The sequence below is a fragment of the Eschrichtius robustus genome, chromosome 20, assembly GCF_028021215.1.
Source record: "Eschrichtius robustus isolate mEscRob2 chromosome 20, mEscRob2.pri, whole genome shotgun sequence".
NCBI classification, from domain to species: Eukaryota; Metazoa; Chordata; class Mammalia; order Artiodactyla; family Eschrichtiidae; genus Eschrichtius; species Eschrichtius robustus.
Window position 1 is genome coordinate 55,078,438 of NC_090843.1, and position 14,710 is coordinate 55,093,147.

Below are 14,710 nucleotides of genomic sequence, written 5' to 3' on the forward strand. Positions count from 1 at the left end.
GTAGCCTCAGGCTGGAGCCCTCCCCAAACCAGGGACCCATCTCGTATCCAAACATCCTCCCCACCCTACCTTGGCCCCCAGGTGGAAAGCTCAGTCCCTGGGAGTCTACAGCCAGGAGGGCAGAGAGGAAGGAGGGCTGCTTCCGGTCCAGCTGCCTGACACTTCCTGAACCTGTGGCAGGACCCCCACCCCGCCCTTATAGACCACCTTCCATCCACCCATCCCTTTGGGTCTGAGCTTGGCCCGTGCCCAATCAACCTCAGTGTCGGGCTGGCATCTCCATCCCCCCACCTCTCTTGTCCTGGCTGCCCCTCCACTACCCTGAAACCAGCACAGGGTGCAGGAACCCAGACACGGCGAGGGTCGCGTCTGTTACACATCACTGTCGGGCTCCCAGAGCCCAGCAGGGAAAGCCTGACATCAGACTGCCTCAGTGAACACCCCTGGCTGTGCTGCTTGCTGCGGGGGCCTGGGTACCTTGCCTCACCTCCCTGAGCTTGCTTCCTCATCTGTGAAATGGGGCAATAATGGGACTTTCCTCATAGGTAGAGGCCAGGGAATGGGTCCTGACAACACTGAGGACAGAGAAATTGAGGCCGCTCCTGCAGCCCCTGCCCTCAACCCCAACCCAGGCCCTGAAAGCAGGGGTCCTGGGGGCTGGGCTGGGGCAGGTCCTGTGTTAACTCTCCGAGCATCAGAGCTGGAGGCTAACTCCCAACCTCCCTCTCATTTTGCAGGTGAGGAAACTAGAGCTCAGAGAGGAGAAATGAATTGCCCAAGCTCAACCTGCACGGTACAGGAAGCCCCCGCTTGAAGCAGGAAGGTCTCCCTGGCCCTCCCTCCACCCAGGCTGGGTGTCCTCGGGGCTCCCTGCCTCCGCCCGCCCCGTTCCAGGCTGCCCCACCCTGAAGGCTGATGGGAGTCTTCTTCCTGGCAGGCCTTTAGCTGGGAAATCACTCTGGGCAAGGAGCCAGGCCCTGGGGCTAGGAATCCCAGCCTCCTGTCTGAGTAGAGCTGCCTTCTAGACAGCAAGGGGCCCCCAAAGAGGGCCCCTCCAGCACCCCAGGCCAATCCCCCCATCAAACAGATCAGCCTCACCCAACACAGAGTTCCCGCCAATCTCAGGCTCAAGGGTCTGTCCGGTGATGCCGCCTTCAAGAGGGGCTGGTGAGTACCACGTCCTGGCTTTTCTAAGGAAAATCCAGAGATGCTGGGAGGCAGAGCGGAGGTAGCCACATCCCCTTGGCCTGGTCTTGACCCCAGACAAATGGGCCTGTCCTCTTCCCAGCTGACCTCATGGCCCTTGGAATAGCAGGCGCTGGACATGAACTGTTTGCAGTGGGGGTGGGGTGGTTGCTGACACTGTGTCTGAGCCATCTCTGTGCCCCCCTCCACCCACCCTTCTCAAGACAGCACATCACACTTGGGAGGGTGGCAGGCAGTAAATTGGGGGGGGGGGGGGAGGAAGGGGAGGGGGAAAGGAAGGAAGGAGGGAGGGAGGTGTGGAAGGAGGGAGGGAGGGGGGATGAAGGAAGGGAGGGAGAAAGGGAGGAAGGGAAGGAGGGAAGGAGGGAGGGAGGGAGGAAGGAGGGAAGGAAGTCAGGCAGTCCTTCTCCAGTCTGTGTCTGTGCCCTTCACTCCGTCACCATGTTCTCCTTCTCCCCCGCCTCCTCCTCCTCTTCCTCCTCCAAGGAGCTAGGCTTGCTGACAGACAGATGGACCAATGGACAGACAGACTTGCTTGGAGCACACACATGTGCTCCTGTTATAGCCTCGGTTCTGACCCTGACACTCAGAAAACAGGATGCCCCGGAGGACAGTCTCATTTGGGGATGTTATCATAACCAAAAATGTGCCCAAAACAAGAAGAAATAAAAGCAATTACATTTCTTTCCCCAAATACCTTTTCTTGTGAATCACTCTGCGAGAGTAAGACAGGCAGCTGATAGGGTCAATGTCCCTTTCACTGGTTCTAAAGTGCATCTTTCCATTGAGGCCTGTGCTTTCCTGCCCTTGGCCCCCACTTCAGCATCCCCAAGGACAGATATCCGTGTTCGTTCTAGGCATTTTGGGAAGTGAAGGAAACCTAGAATTCTGCAGGCTTTTCTTTACAGCAGCCCCGTGATGTAGGCTCAAGAATTGCCATTTTACAGATAAGGACACTGAGGCTCTGGAAGCTAAGGGCCTTGGCCAAGGTCACACAACGATTAGCTCCCATATCTGCTGGTGGCCGGGAAGGAAGCTCCCCAAAGTCTGAGATCTTGGCCCAGAGCCCACCCTAAGACTCCAGCCCTTCAGAGACGCCAGACCTGCCTTATAAGCCCAAAGGCCGGATGGCCTGAGCGGGTACTGGGCCGGGCCTTGTAGGGAGGCAAGGCAGTGCTGCCAAGCTTGGCCCCGGGATGGCCTCCCCTGCCTGGCTAAATTTAGCCACTCTGTGAGGGTGGAGGGGGCCTGTGTGCCTATCCTGGAGGCCAGCCCGGGCCCTCAAGGAGGTCGGCACAGGCTCCAGTGGGTCTCCTTGGCCACTCAGGGTCCCAAGGTTTCAGGGGCCACGCCTCTGCCCGGAGAGGAGGTCGGTCCAAGCTCCCACACCAGCTGGTCCGGCCTCAGTGTCCACACAGCCTCTCAGACGCTGGCTGGAACAGGGCCCTGGACTGGCCTAACTGGACAGTCTAGGGGAGGGCGGGGGAGGGCGGGCATCCATGGGGAGGCCACTACGGGGGTCCCCAGGCTGGCTTCTCCCCACTGCCCAGATCTTGCATGGCTTCTCTGGCCTCTTCGTCCCCTACTAAGGGCCTCGATCCGGCTGGAGCCCCTCTGCCCGAGTGTCCGAGGCATCACAACCCCCTGGTTCTCCTCCATGCTTTTGGGCCGTCTCCCCTTGGTCCTCAGCCTCTTCCTGCCCCTGGAATGTGGGGACTCTTTGGGGCTGGCCTGGGCCACTGCCCCACAAACACTGCGCACACACCTGGAGGCCCGCCCCCTGCCGACGCTGAAGCCGCTACACCTACAGCAGCCGCGTGCCCGCCACCTCCTCTGGCTCCCACCTCTTTTCTCTTTCTTCTAAATCAAACTGCACTAAGGTAAAATACACATGCAATAAAATGTACCCATTTTAGGCACACAGTCTGATGAGTCTTGACAAATGCATGGAACTCCCCTCCCCAATCCCTCACCCTTGAATGTTCCCTCCTGCCCCTTTGCTGTCAATCTTCCCCAACTCCCAGCCCCTGGCAATCACGGATTTGCTCTGTTGCTACAGCTTTGTTTTGCCTTTTCTAGAACTTCATGGAGGTGGAATCACTCAGTATGGGCTCTTTTTGGTTCTGGCTTCTTTTCCTCAGCAGCAGGGTTTTAAGCATCATGCATTCTGTTGCATATATGGGTACGTTGCTTTTTATTGCTGAGGCATATTCTGCTGTATGGACATGCCAGTTTGTTTATCCTTCCCCTGTTGATGGACATTTGGGCTGTTTTCAGTTTGGGGCTACAATAAATAAGCTGCTGTGGACACAGGTTCAGGTCTTTGTGTGGACACGTCTTCATTTTCTGTTTTTGCCCTTCCATTTCTCCCAGTGCAGCCCTAATGGGCATTCATCCCTCCTGGGAGGGGTGCAGTGTGGGGGGCCGTAGGAGCACAAAATCCTGGCCTCTGGAGGGGGCAGGGGGAGGCCATGGGCATCTTGGTCACTGCCATCCACGAGCCAGTGCGAAGCGTGCAGGGGCTTTCCCCGGAATTCCCTCTTGGGTCAGCGGCCGTGAGGTAGGAAACCTCTGTTTACCTTGGCCCATCGGGCTCCATGCTGTGGGCTGGACAAGGCCGGACTTGGGCAGGGCTGGGTGGGGATGGAGGCAAAGCAGGCCTGGCCACGTGCCCCAGAGGCTGCCAGGAGCGCTGGAGCTCGCCTGCCTCCTATGTAAGCCCTCCAGGCCCATCTTAGCGCCGCTCGCTGCCTGTCAGGATGAGGGCCAGCTTGATGGTCAGACTTTCAGAGGGCCTCAGGCTCTTTATCTGTAAGACGGAGCCCTACGCCCTGCCGGGCCCATCTTATGGAGCTGGTTGAGGACCCGGAGAGGAGGTAGATGAAAAGGCTTTGTGATCTGAGATGGACCTTGTTCAAGGGGGAATCCTTCTGCCCATCCCCGGCTCCTGCTGTGCGCTGTGTGTCACATCGTGTCTCCTAAATAAAGCCTGGGAGCTCCGAAGGGTGGGTCCTGCCTGTCTCCTCTGGTCACGGCCTGCTTCCTGGACGTGCCACCCTTGCATTACACGGGGCCCTGTGCTCAGAAGGGACCTGCACTTGGTGTATTGTTCTGCTGCCACTGTTAAGAAATTCTTAATTTTTGAACAAGAGGCTCCCCATTTTCATTTTGCACTGAGCCCCACAAATTATACAGTTGGTCCTGCCTCTGGCCCTGTGGGCAGGGCCTGAGTCCCCTTCCGAGGGCAGTGAGTTCTCCTTTCAGAGGAGGAAATGAGGGAGGCAGGGGAACACGGCTCTTCCCTTTCCAGAGCTCCCACTTTTGGAGGGCAGGGTCACCTGGGCGAGTCAGGAGTTAATGTCAAGCAGCCTCACAAGGCCCTGGGACAGTGTGAGCCCCAGGAAGCCTCGGGGAGGTGCATTCGAGCTGGGCTGGGAAGGACAAGAGATGGATGGTACCTCAGGGAGACGCAAGACCCCTGGAACAGCCAGGGCTGGGGGCCCCTCTGTGGGGAGCAAGTGACCCCTGATATTCAGGCTTCAGACCCAGCCCTGCCCCAGAGAGTGCCGTGCCCCTCCCAGCCTCATTTCCCTGTGAATCGTGTGTAAGGGGCTTTGATCACATGCACAAACTTTCAAGTGCTGTACACAGTGAGGAGAAGGCAGTCAGGCCTCTGCTACGGGGGCGTGGCTCCCCGCCCCCTGTCTGAGGATGAGATCTCCCTCCGGCTGGCTGGCGTCGTCGGAGCCCCAAACCTTCACTCACCGCTCCTGGGAGAGGGGGCACAGGTGGTGGGAGCCCCCAGGGAGACACCGAGGGGGCAGAGGGGGGGCCGCTCTCCAGGAAACACGCTGATGGCCCTTGTTGCCCCAGACACTCAACCTTTATTTCTCTACCAGACTGCACGTCAGCAGGTGGGTACAGGGCCCTGCTCCCTCCCCAGACCTCCCTTCCCCCAGCAGGAAAGATGCAGAGAATCTCTGGGGGCTCCAGGAAAGTCCCACCCGACTCTGATTCTCTCACTTTCGAGAGCGGGGAGGGCGGGAGTGTGGGCGGAGAAGCCACTGAACGTGGAGCCCATTTGTCTGCAAGGCAGGCCCAGGGGGCCTTTTGATTCTGGGACCAGGACAGGGATGTGGGTCTCGATTTACACATAAAATAATCACTTTGTACACTCTCCAGGAGGGGCGAGGACGCGCGGTCGTTTACTCACTGCTTCTTCTGCTCTTAGCTAATTTTCGCTCGAGGGGCAAAAGCTGAGTGAAGAGAACACTTGTGTCCCGCAAACGCTCTTTTCCCATCATCGGAAGTGAGCCACTTGCACGTTCGTCGTCACTCCGGCAGGGAGGGAGGGAGCGGACGTGCCCTTGGGTAGCTAACCATCCTTCGGGACGTCCTTTCGGCCCATGGGTGTGGGGACTCAGGATCACGCAGCCGTGCAGACCTCGACGTGGCCAGGCGCTGGGTCAGGGTGGCAAGGCTCAGTGGTCAGGGACCCGAGGATGGCTCGGGTCTCAGGTGCCAGGGACACAGAAGGTGAATCCGTCCTCCGCTTGGCAGAGCAGGCAACACCAAGACGGCGTGTGCTTTGTCGGCTTGGAACAGAGAAACCTGAGTCTGGGGGTGCGCGGAGCTGAGGCAGGCAGGCTGGCCATCTCCCAGGAAAGGGGGTCCTTGCTCCGCCCCCCTCCCCCGCTCCCGTGTCCCTCTCTCTGAGCCTTCCACCCCCTGCACACATAAACACAAACAGGCGCAAGCCCTTGGGAGCTGACTCCGTGGAAGCAGAGTGGAGGGGGCCGTCCGCCCTCGCTGTGCACAGTTGGGCCTGGCTGTCCCCCCTTCACCCCGGGCCAACCAGGCCCCAGCCCAGGCACTGAGGGAGAGGTCAGAGTGGCTCCCAGGAGAGCTCTGTCTATGCAGAGACGCAGGTCGCCAAGGAAATGCCCTGCCTCCAAGGAAGGGGAAGCGGGCTCCTGAGCGCACTTGTGGATCTGGGGAGGAGGGCTCTGCTGCCAGCTTCTGGGCAGGCCCCTCCCGGGCTGCAGCTCCTGGGCCAGAGCTTCAGGGATGAACTGCCCAGGAGAGCCCTAGAGACCTGAATTACAGAGCCCCCAGAGAGATGGGAGTGGGGACAGAGACCCCGGTACGGGCCTGGAGGTGGCCGCCCCGACCTCAGCAGGGCCCAGTGAGCAAGCAGGTGAGCGTGCAGGCAGGGGGGGTTCGGGGGGGCGAAGGCTTGGGCACCATCACTCTGAGGTACACACTGGAAACTCCACTCTGCTCCCGGCACTCACTTCTGGCCCTTTTCTTCTGGAAGAAAACCCGAGAGTGTGTTAAGATGTACGTATGAGAGCACACATCCAGACTGGTTCCTTCTGGCCCCTTCTGTCCTCCTCTTTCCCTGGGATAGCCCCACTCTCCCACGGTATCCCTCGGTCGGCCCCCAGCCCCGCTACACCCCCTGGATGTCCCTGGCGCTTCCATCACCCCACATATTCCATCACCTCCCTCAGAGCATCTGATGCACATTCTCCTCTTGGTTTCCAGTTTAGGGAACCACTACCTACCATCATGAGGTCCAGAAATCCTGGCCATCCTTTACTCCTCGCCCATCCCACATACCAGGCCTGCTATTTCACCATCTTCATCTCTCTTCCTCCGCTGCCCCCACCAGGACTCAAGGCCTCTCAACAACACCCTCCTGTCCCTGGCACCACGCTACAGACCTAGTCCATCACTCCCTTCAATGGCTCCCCAACTGCCATCAGAATAAACTCCAAACCTGCCTCATATCCTGAACCCTCCCAGATTGGTCCCCATTCAGTCTCTCCAGGCCTCCCCTCCCTTCAGCCTGGCCCACAGGCCTCCCCTCCCTTCAGCCTGGCCCACAGGCCTCCCCTCCCTTCAGCCTGGCCCGAAGGCCTCCCCTCCCTTCAGCCTGGCCCGCAGGCCTCCCCTCCCTTCAGCCTGGCCCGCAGGCCTCCCCTCCCTTCAGCCTGGCCCGCAGGCCTCCCCTCCCTTCAGCCTGGCCCACAGGCCTCCGCCTGACAGCTGCTCAGCCACACCTGGGCAGAGCCAGGTGGTGGGGTAAGAGGACCCTGCCCCCGACCTGCCGGGACTGACCCAGCATCCATAGTTCTTCCCAGGACATATCTCTCGTAAAGCATGGGGAAGCCACAAGCATCAGGCCTCAGCAAAACTTCCCTAAAAGGCCACCAGGCTGGCCTGGGAACGTAACAGGGTCCCCTGTCTCACCCCCGCCCTGTCTGCCTTTAGGAGGCCCGAGGGACTGCGGCTGCACAGGGCATAGCTGTCTGGGCTGCCAGCGGGCACACTCCACCCCACCTCTCAGATGTGGCCACAGATACCCAGCCTGTGTCCGTCCTGCGGGTCCCATGGCCGCTCCTGAGAGCAGAGCACCACCCTTACAAGCCGAGCTTCACCAGGACCATAGTCAACATCTCAGGTTAATGGTGGAGGTGGAGGCATCTTCCGGGACCAGCTCACCCTGGGCTGGGCCTCAGCGTCTCCCTCCCAAACCAGCTTAACAAGCCCCACCAGCCTCCCTGCCCTTAGTCTCGCCCCCATCTACCCTCCATGGTCACCCCAGTCCCTCCCATGCTTCCACCCTTCTATGGCTCCCTCTTCCCTGAGGATAATGTCCAGGGTCCTTACCTTGGTATCCGAGGCCCCTGCCACACTCTGGCCTCAGCCCTCTACCCTGCACTCCAAGCCCCAGCTCCACTAAAGAGGCCAAGTCTCGCGAGCCCAGCCTCTTCTCCACCAAGTTCAATCCTCCCCTTTCAAACCTCTGCCCAAACCCCACCTCTTCTAGAAACCACCCCCAACCGTGGCCCAGTAGGGGCTGCTCCCTCCCCAGTCCTTCCAACCTACCCGGTCCTGCTAGGGGCCTGCTCCCCTCCCCCACCCAAGCCAAATCCTCCATCATCCAGTAGCCAGCACTGGAACAGTGCCCAAGACATAGGCTTCTCCCATTGGCTGAGAAACGTTCTCACTTTTCAGCTTTCTCGAGAAGACACGGAACCTCTTGGCTAGGGAAAGCTCTTAAAGACGAAGCTGCCCACATCCCCCGGAGGATGTGGGGGACTTTGCAGGCGAGTTAGTGTGGTCAAGGTTGGCCGGCAGCCTTCCTGGTGGACCAGCCCTGTGCTCCAGCCAGAGCTGGGGCTCCTGCAGATGGAGTTTCAGATGACAGAGCCATTTCCCTGCCTTCACTGCCCCAGAAGCACCCAGAGGGTGGGCCCAAAAGAACCATGCAGGGGGCAGAATGCCTTGTCTGGCTTGGCTCCCCCTTCCCCCCCGGACCTGTGGACTCCAACAGACCTTGCTTTGACCGAGCAGCACCCACCTCTACCCTCGGCTGAGCCCCCTTCCTCCCCACCATGTGTCTGGTCACCCTCTGGACAGACCTGTAGTGGGCCAGTTTCTCCAGAGAGAGGAGGCCAACTTGTTTTGGCCTTTTTAGTAAGACAAAATATTGGCAGTGCCTGGGAGGGCTGGCCAGCATGGGAGATGGGGGCTGCCCTGGCCCCTGCGGAATGGCAGGCACATGATCTGTTTATGGGCCCCCACCCCGCCCCGGCACCCTCCCCTGGGCCTGGGATACATTCCTGCCAGAGGTGGCCCTCAAGGACCCAGCTGCTCCAGAGCAGGCCTCAGCCATCTCTGGGCCTAACCAGGGGCTCTCAACAGCAGCCTGGCCACAGACCTAGAGCCTTGGCTCAAACTCCCAGGAACAGGGACTTTCTCACCCCTGCCTCCTCCCTCTCTGGGCAGCTCGGGCAGTGAGAATGATGCTACCTCCCTGGCCCTTGGCAGGGTCAGAATCACCCACGCTCTGAGCCCCTGGCAGAGGCAGGCAGGTGGACACCGTGCCCCAGCCTGCTCCTCCGCTCACCGCCCCCCACCCCAACCCTGCCATCTGTCCTCCATTTCCGGGTTAAGGCAGACCCAGAGCTGTGAACTCAGAAACAGAGAACTGCCTGGGAGACTGTGCTGAGAACGCCTGCATAAAAACAGGCCCGGGGCTTCCCTGGTGGCGCAGTGGTTGAGAATGCGCCTGCCAATGCAGGGGACACGGGTTCGAGCCCTGGTCTGGGAAGATCCCGCATGCCGTGGAGCAACTAAGCCCGTGCGCCACAACTACTGAGCCTGCGCATCTGGAGCCTGTGCTCCGCAATGGGAGAGGCCGCGACAGTGAGAGGCCCGCGCACCACGATGAAGAGCGGCCCCCACTCGCCGCAACTGGAGAAAGCCCTCGCACAGAAACGAAGACCCAGCACAGCCAAAAATAAATAAATATTAAAAAAAACCAAAAACCAAAAAAACAGGCCCGGTTCAGAGAAGTCAGAGGCCAAGGCCCAGAGGAGGGCACAGCAGGCCTGGCTGTGCAGGGCTGGTAGCAAGCGAGGGGAGCGAAGCCGCGTGGCTCTGAGCAGTGCTCCCGCTGGCGGCCCAGTGAGCCCAGGGCCCCAACCCCTGCAGCCTGGAAGCAGGGGCGGGCGGGGAGGCGGGCTGGAGGCGAGCAGGGTGGGGAGGGTCTGGGGCCTCTCACTCACCATCCACATGCTTCCGGGACAGGTACTTGAGGGCCTCATCAAGCAGGACGACAGGCAGAGATATCTGGAGCACCACCACCCACTGGCGCCCGCTCAGTGGGGTCACTTGGAAGATAAGCTGGGGCAGGGTAGTTTTGGTTAAAGGAAGGAGTGCCCTGAGCCCCCCAGATCCACTGCTTCATACACCCAGGCTACAGTGGACTCTTCATGAGCACGTCTGAGATGCCTCTCAGGGTCCCACCTCCAGATCTGTGTCCCCCTTTTTCCTCTGCCTGAGGTGCCCTCCCCTGCCCTCACCCAGAGGACTAAATCCTTCTGTTCTGTTGGGGAGTGGGAGGGATTCTGCACTGGGAAAGGGCATCGGCTTTCCTCCTGCCCCAGCCTGGGGAGATTCCCCACCTCTTCTGTTCCCCAAGTCTGGGGGCAGGGTCCCAAAGTGGGGGACACATCTGGAGGACAGTGGCTGGCCAGGGTCCCCACACAGGCTGCAGTCACAGAGCACCATCAGACCTCCCCCATCACAGCCCCCAGGCAGTTTCCATCACGAACAGGCCCAGAAAGGCCTAGCATCAGAGGAGAATGAGGACCCTGTGATCCCAGGAGCCCGAGAAGGTGAGCAGGGCTGGGTGGAGACTCACGGGCAGGGGCGGCACAAGCAGGATGAGGAAGTGCAGGGCCATGGACATGGCCACAGCCGCCAGCAGCCAGGGGTTCAGCCAGGGTGGCATCCGCAGCAGTGACTGGTTCTCTGAGACGCTGCCAAGGGCACAGGGCGCTCACCTCAGGCCAGGATGCGGGCAGGCCCCGCCGTGGTCACCCACCCGCCCCCCCATGTGGGATGCAGCAGGTGGTCTGGGCCTCGGCATTGCCCTTTAAGGACAGGAGAGCTTTTGGGAGGCCAGTGCCGCCAGGAGGTAAATGTCGCTGCTGCCCACTCAGCCCCCAGGGGCCTATGCTGGGTCTTGGACGCCCTTTCGCTGCCCCTCAGACCCAATCCTGGCCCCTCTAATTCCTCAGACCTCCATCACGTCTCCCTTTGCCCCCTGGATCCCAATTTTGGCCCCCATTGGTTCTCAGAGCCCTCTTCTGGACCCTTCTGACCCCCAGACCCCAATCCTGGACCCCCTAAACCTCAGACCGCACTCCTGGACACCTCTGACCCCAATTCTGGGCACCACTGACCCTCAGCCCCCATCCCTCAACCCCCGCTCCAGGCCCCTCTGCCCAGCCCACCTGTTAAGGGCGTTGCACATCTCAATGGTCACCAGCACAGACAAGGCCATGGTCGTGGGGAAGCGTGACTCAAAGACCTCGCATTCAGTGCCGGCAAAGAGCGGGTTGTCCTCTGAGCACTTCAGGAAGTTCCTCTGAGGGCCCCCAGGTGGGGTGGGGTGGTGGCGGGGAGAACAGCGGTCAGGGGTGGGGCCAGGGCGTGGGAAGAGGGAAGCCTCACTCCGCCCTCACCCTCGGCTCACATCTGAGGACTCAAAACAGCCAGCGCTGCTGCGGGGAGGGTCCAGGGAGGGGTGCTCGCTCTCCCAGGATGGGGACAGAGGGGCTGCACTGGGCCAGGGAGAAGGGCAGACGGTTCTGGGGCAGGGGGGTGGTGGGACAGAGGGGGAGCAGCTGGCATTAGGCTGGGGATGGACGGCAGGGGGCTCTGGAATCAGGGGGTCGGGGGGGCCTGAGTATCCGAGGTACAGGAGTGCGGGCGGTGATTAACTGAGGCCACCGAGTAACATGAGTAAACGCACATGAAAACTGATCAGTAAAATTATACTTGAACAGAATTCACCTTTGGTGGGTAGAAGAGGAAGGTTACTGGGGCCCTAGTCATGATTATTAAATAGGATTCCATTCACACCTCCCTCCACTTCTGCTGCTGAAATCGAGCTCTACCAGACCTGCCCTTTGCTTATGACGTGGCCTAACCCATGGCCAGGTGCAGGCTTGCTGCATGGCTTCTTCATAATTAACAGCGAGCTCTTGGGGCTCAATAAGGGAAGTGGCCCTCGCCCCTGCAGCCCCAGGGGAGTTTTCTTCCTGCCCATAAACCTGGCTCACAGAACCTGCTGTAATAACATGCTGAACTGAGGACACGCGTGAGAACTTCCGTCTTGTTCTCTTCCGCACCACGGGGATAAGCATGAACGTTCATAACCGTTAAACAGCTCTGTTCTCCAACAATACAAATCTGGCCTCTGGAATCTCATCTGAACACAGTGATCCTTTAAGCTAAAAGTTCAGAAATGGGGGTGGGGCCACGTGCTGTGAAAATAACCCTCAAAGAGAAATCTGTAAAGTGACCAGCCGTCTGACTTCCTGTCCAGGAAATCCATCCCTCATTTCCCCCAGGGCAAAAATGCAGGTAAGGCGATTCTGTCAGCCAGAAGGGGCTGCTGGCACTTCCCTCTCTTGTGCAGGATGCAAAATTATAAACGACTATGGCTTGGCTAGATTTCTTATTTTAACAAAGAGATGGAGAGTCTTATTTAAATGAACAGTGGGAATTTCTCCAAACACCAAGCTCCAGTATTTGGGACAAGTGCACGTTTTTATTTGGCACTGATTACAGGGCAGAGAAAATGTCCTAAACTTTGAACCCACCCACTGACCAAGAGGACCAAATGCTCTTGCGAGTTGTGTCACCACTATCAGACCTTAATGGTAAGGACCTTGCACATGCATGTACCCACAAATGCAGTGCACACACCTCCCACTCGGGCATGTGTGTGTTTGCATCCCTATGCTCGTGCACGGGAAGAAAATACAAACAGGATCACATGGAGGTGTTTCAATAGACAAACACTCTGCCCAGTTCAGACCTCCTGGGTTTCAGCAGTGAGCACCGGCCACGCACGCATTGTGCCCAGGTCGTGGGTCACAGTGTGGCCTCCTACATTGTTTATTAGAAGGTGCTCAGGGCTGGAACTTCTCTGCCTCACAGATTCACGGTGAGCAGCCCCCGAGGGGTGGGGAGGCTGTTTCTTTGGGGGAAGCCACTGTTCTGCGTACTCCTTCCCTTTGCCTCCCTGGCTATTTCCTATTCACCTTCACCTGCAAGGCCCCCTCTGGGTTTCATTAACTTTACACTTACATAGCTCTTGCTATGTGCCAGGTGTTGGTCTAAGCACTTTGTAAGTACTGAATCATCTTAGCCCTATGAGGCAGGGTCTATTATCCATTATATATGGATGAAGAAACCAACAGAGAGGTTAAGTAGCCTGTCCAAAATCACACAGCTAGTGTGTGATGGAACCAGGGTGGGAACCTGGGCAGCCGGGATCCAGGATCCACTCTGCTGCTTTTATTCAGTGTTCCTCCAGGATCTGGGCACTTCTCCTGAAATTCCAGCACCTGGAGCTGAAAGTTCTATCTTAGGTCTAACTCTTGACCATATCTGAGTTCCACAGCCACCTGCCTTTTCTCTGCTGAAGCACTTCTCACCGTGAAATGTGACTGCCCATTTCCATGGCTCTCTCCCCCACCAGACTCGACACTCTTTGCAGAGCCTTTCCCGGCTCGGTCACTGCCATCGCCCTAGCAATTTGTGCCTGGCACAGAGTCAGTGCCTAATAGCTGTTTCTTGACCAAGTGGATAAATGAGAAATGGAATGACCTGAGGACAGTTGGGAAGGTGGCACCAAGGGGACTGGGGACTGACTGGTAGTGGGTATGGGATATGTATCTAGCATGACCCCAGGGTCATGGGTGACCTGCTTGGGTGACCAGGCAGGCAGTGGAACCGAGATGGGCATGGAGGAGGGGATTGTTTGGGGGAAGGTGACAGATTTTGACTTTGGACTTGGTGAGTGCACAAGGGCTGTGGGGCATCCCAGAGGAGGTATCCAGCTGGCTCTATGGGATTGGGCTCAGAAGAAAGGTCGATATGGGGGGAGGTCTCTGGAGATTTGGGATCCACAGCACAAAGGATGGCAACAGAGACAGGGCAGGAAGGAGGCAGCAGCAGGATGGTTGGCACATCCCCACTCTCCAGCTGCTGCCCCCACAGGAGCTACAGGAGCAGGTGCCTGAGGCTGGCCTGAGCCATCTGCCAAGGGCTGCAGACCACCAGCCTTTGGGACAAGGGTCTGGGCCCATGCTCTTCATTGCTGCCAGGAGGGAGAGCCCCATGTGCTTGAGGGCCGGTGGATGGAGGAAAGCATCTCCGGGCTGCCTCTACCTAGGTGTGAACCCCTGAAATAGCCCTCACGCTGCCCTCGGGGTGGGGAAGACTGTACTCCTCTGACACTCCCAAGAGTGGCCAGGAAGTCAGGGTCCCTCTCTTGAGCTCTTCTACCTACAGGAAAGTGGCAAAGTCAGGCACAGTCAGAGGAAGGAAATTCCACATCCCCGCCGCTCTCCCCTTTAAATGAGAAACCCACAACTGGCTTTGCCGGAATTGCCGCGAAGGTTCTTTCAAGCAAAGGAGATGCACTGGCTGCTCAGACAGAAGGACAGACTGACAAGACAGCAGCTGAGGTGGGGCTCCCTGCCTGCTTCCAGAGCTTTGCTGAGCTAAGCCCGGCCCGTGGTGTGCACCTGCCAGCCAGGTGACTTCAAGAGGTCAGTGGGTCCCTTCCCCGAGAAACACGTTGGTTATGAAAGTGGGGAGCCTGGCAGATTCCTTCCCTCCACTGTCGATTGCTCCAGTTTGACCCTCTGCCATTTAGGGGCTCCTACCTCTGAGCCCTCAATTGTTCGGGGAGTTTCCCAGTAAAGGTAAGACACTTCTGGGCAGTTAAGCCCCTTGGTCCCCCTGTAACTAAATGATTGGGGGAGGAGGTAGCCTCCTCTCCGGCTCGGGGGCTGTGCTGCCGTCTCTAGGCTTCCTGTGGCTTCTGAGCTCATCTCTTTAGGTGGTGGATGTCTATGCGGGGAGTTGGGGGGTGGGGAGGGACAGCCACTGGCACCCGTGGGGTTCT

At 58.8% G+C, this 14,710-nt stretch overlaps 1 protein-coding gene across 1 annotated transcript in view; it reads right to left on the reverse strand.

Moving 5' to 3' along the window:
- Positions 1 to 6,424: 6,424 nt before the first annotated feature.
- The window catches only part of ATP2A3 (ATPase sarcoplasmic/endoplasmic reticulum Ca2+ transporting 3), a 32,540-nt gene continuing 24,254 nt past the window's right edge, over positions 6,425 to 14,710 (reverse strand). The window contains exons 18-21 of the mRNA XM_068529692.1: positions 11,019 to 11,152; positions 10,424 to 10,541; positions 9,786 to 9,903; positions 6,425 to 6,516 (exon numbers count right to left, since the gene is read on the reverse strand). Of these exons, the coding sequence (XP_068385793.1) occupies positions 6,497 to 6,516; positions 9,786 to 9,903; positions 10,424 to 10,541; positions 11,019 to 11,152 (390 nt within the window). The 3' untranslated portion in view covers positions 6,425 to 6,496. The remainder of the gene's footprint in view (positions 6,517 to 9,785; positions 9,904 to 10,423; positions 10,542 to 11,018; positions 11,153 to 14,710) is intronic.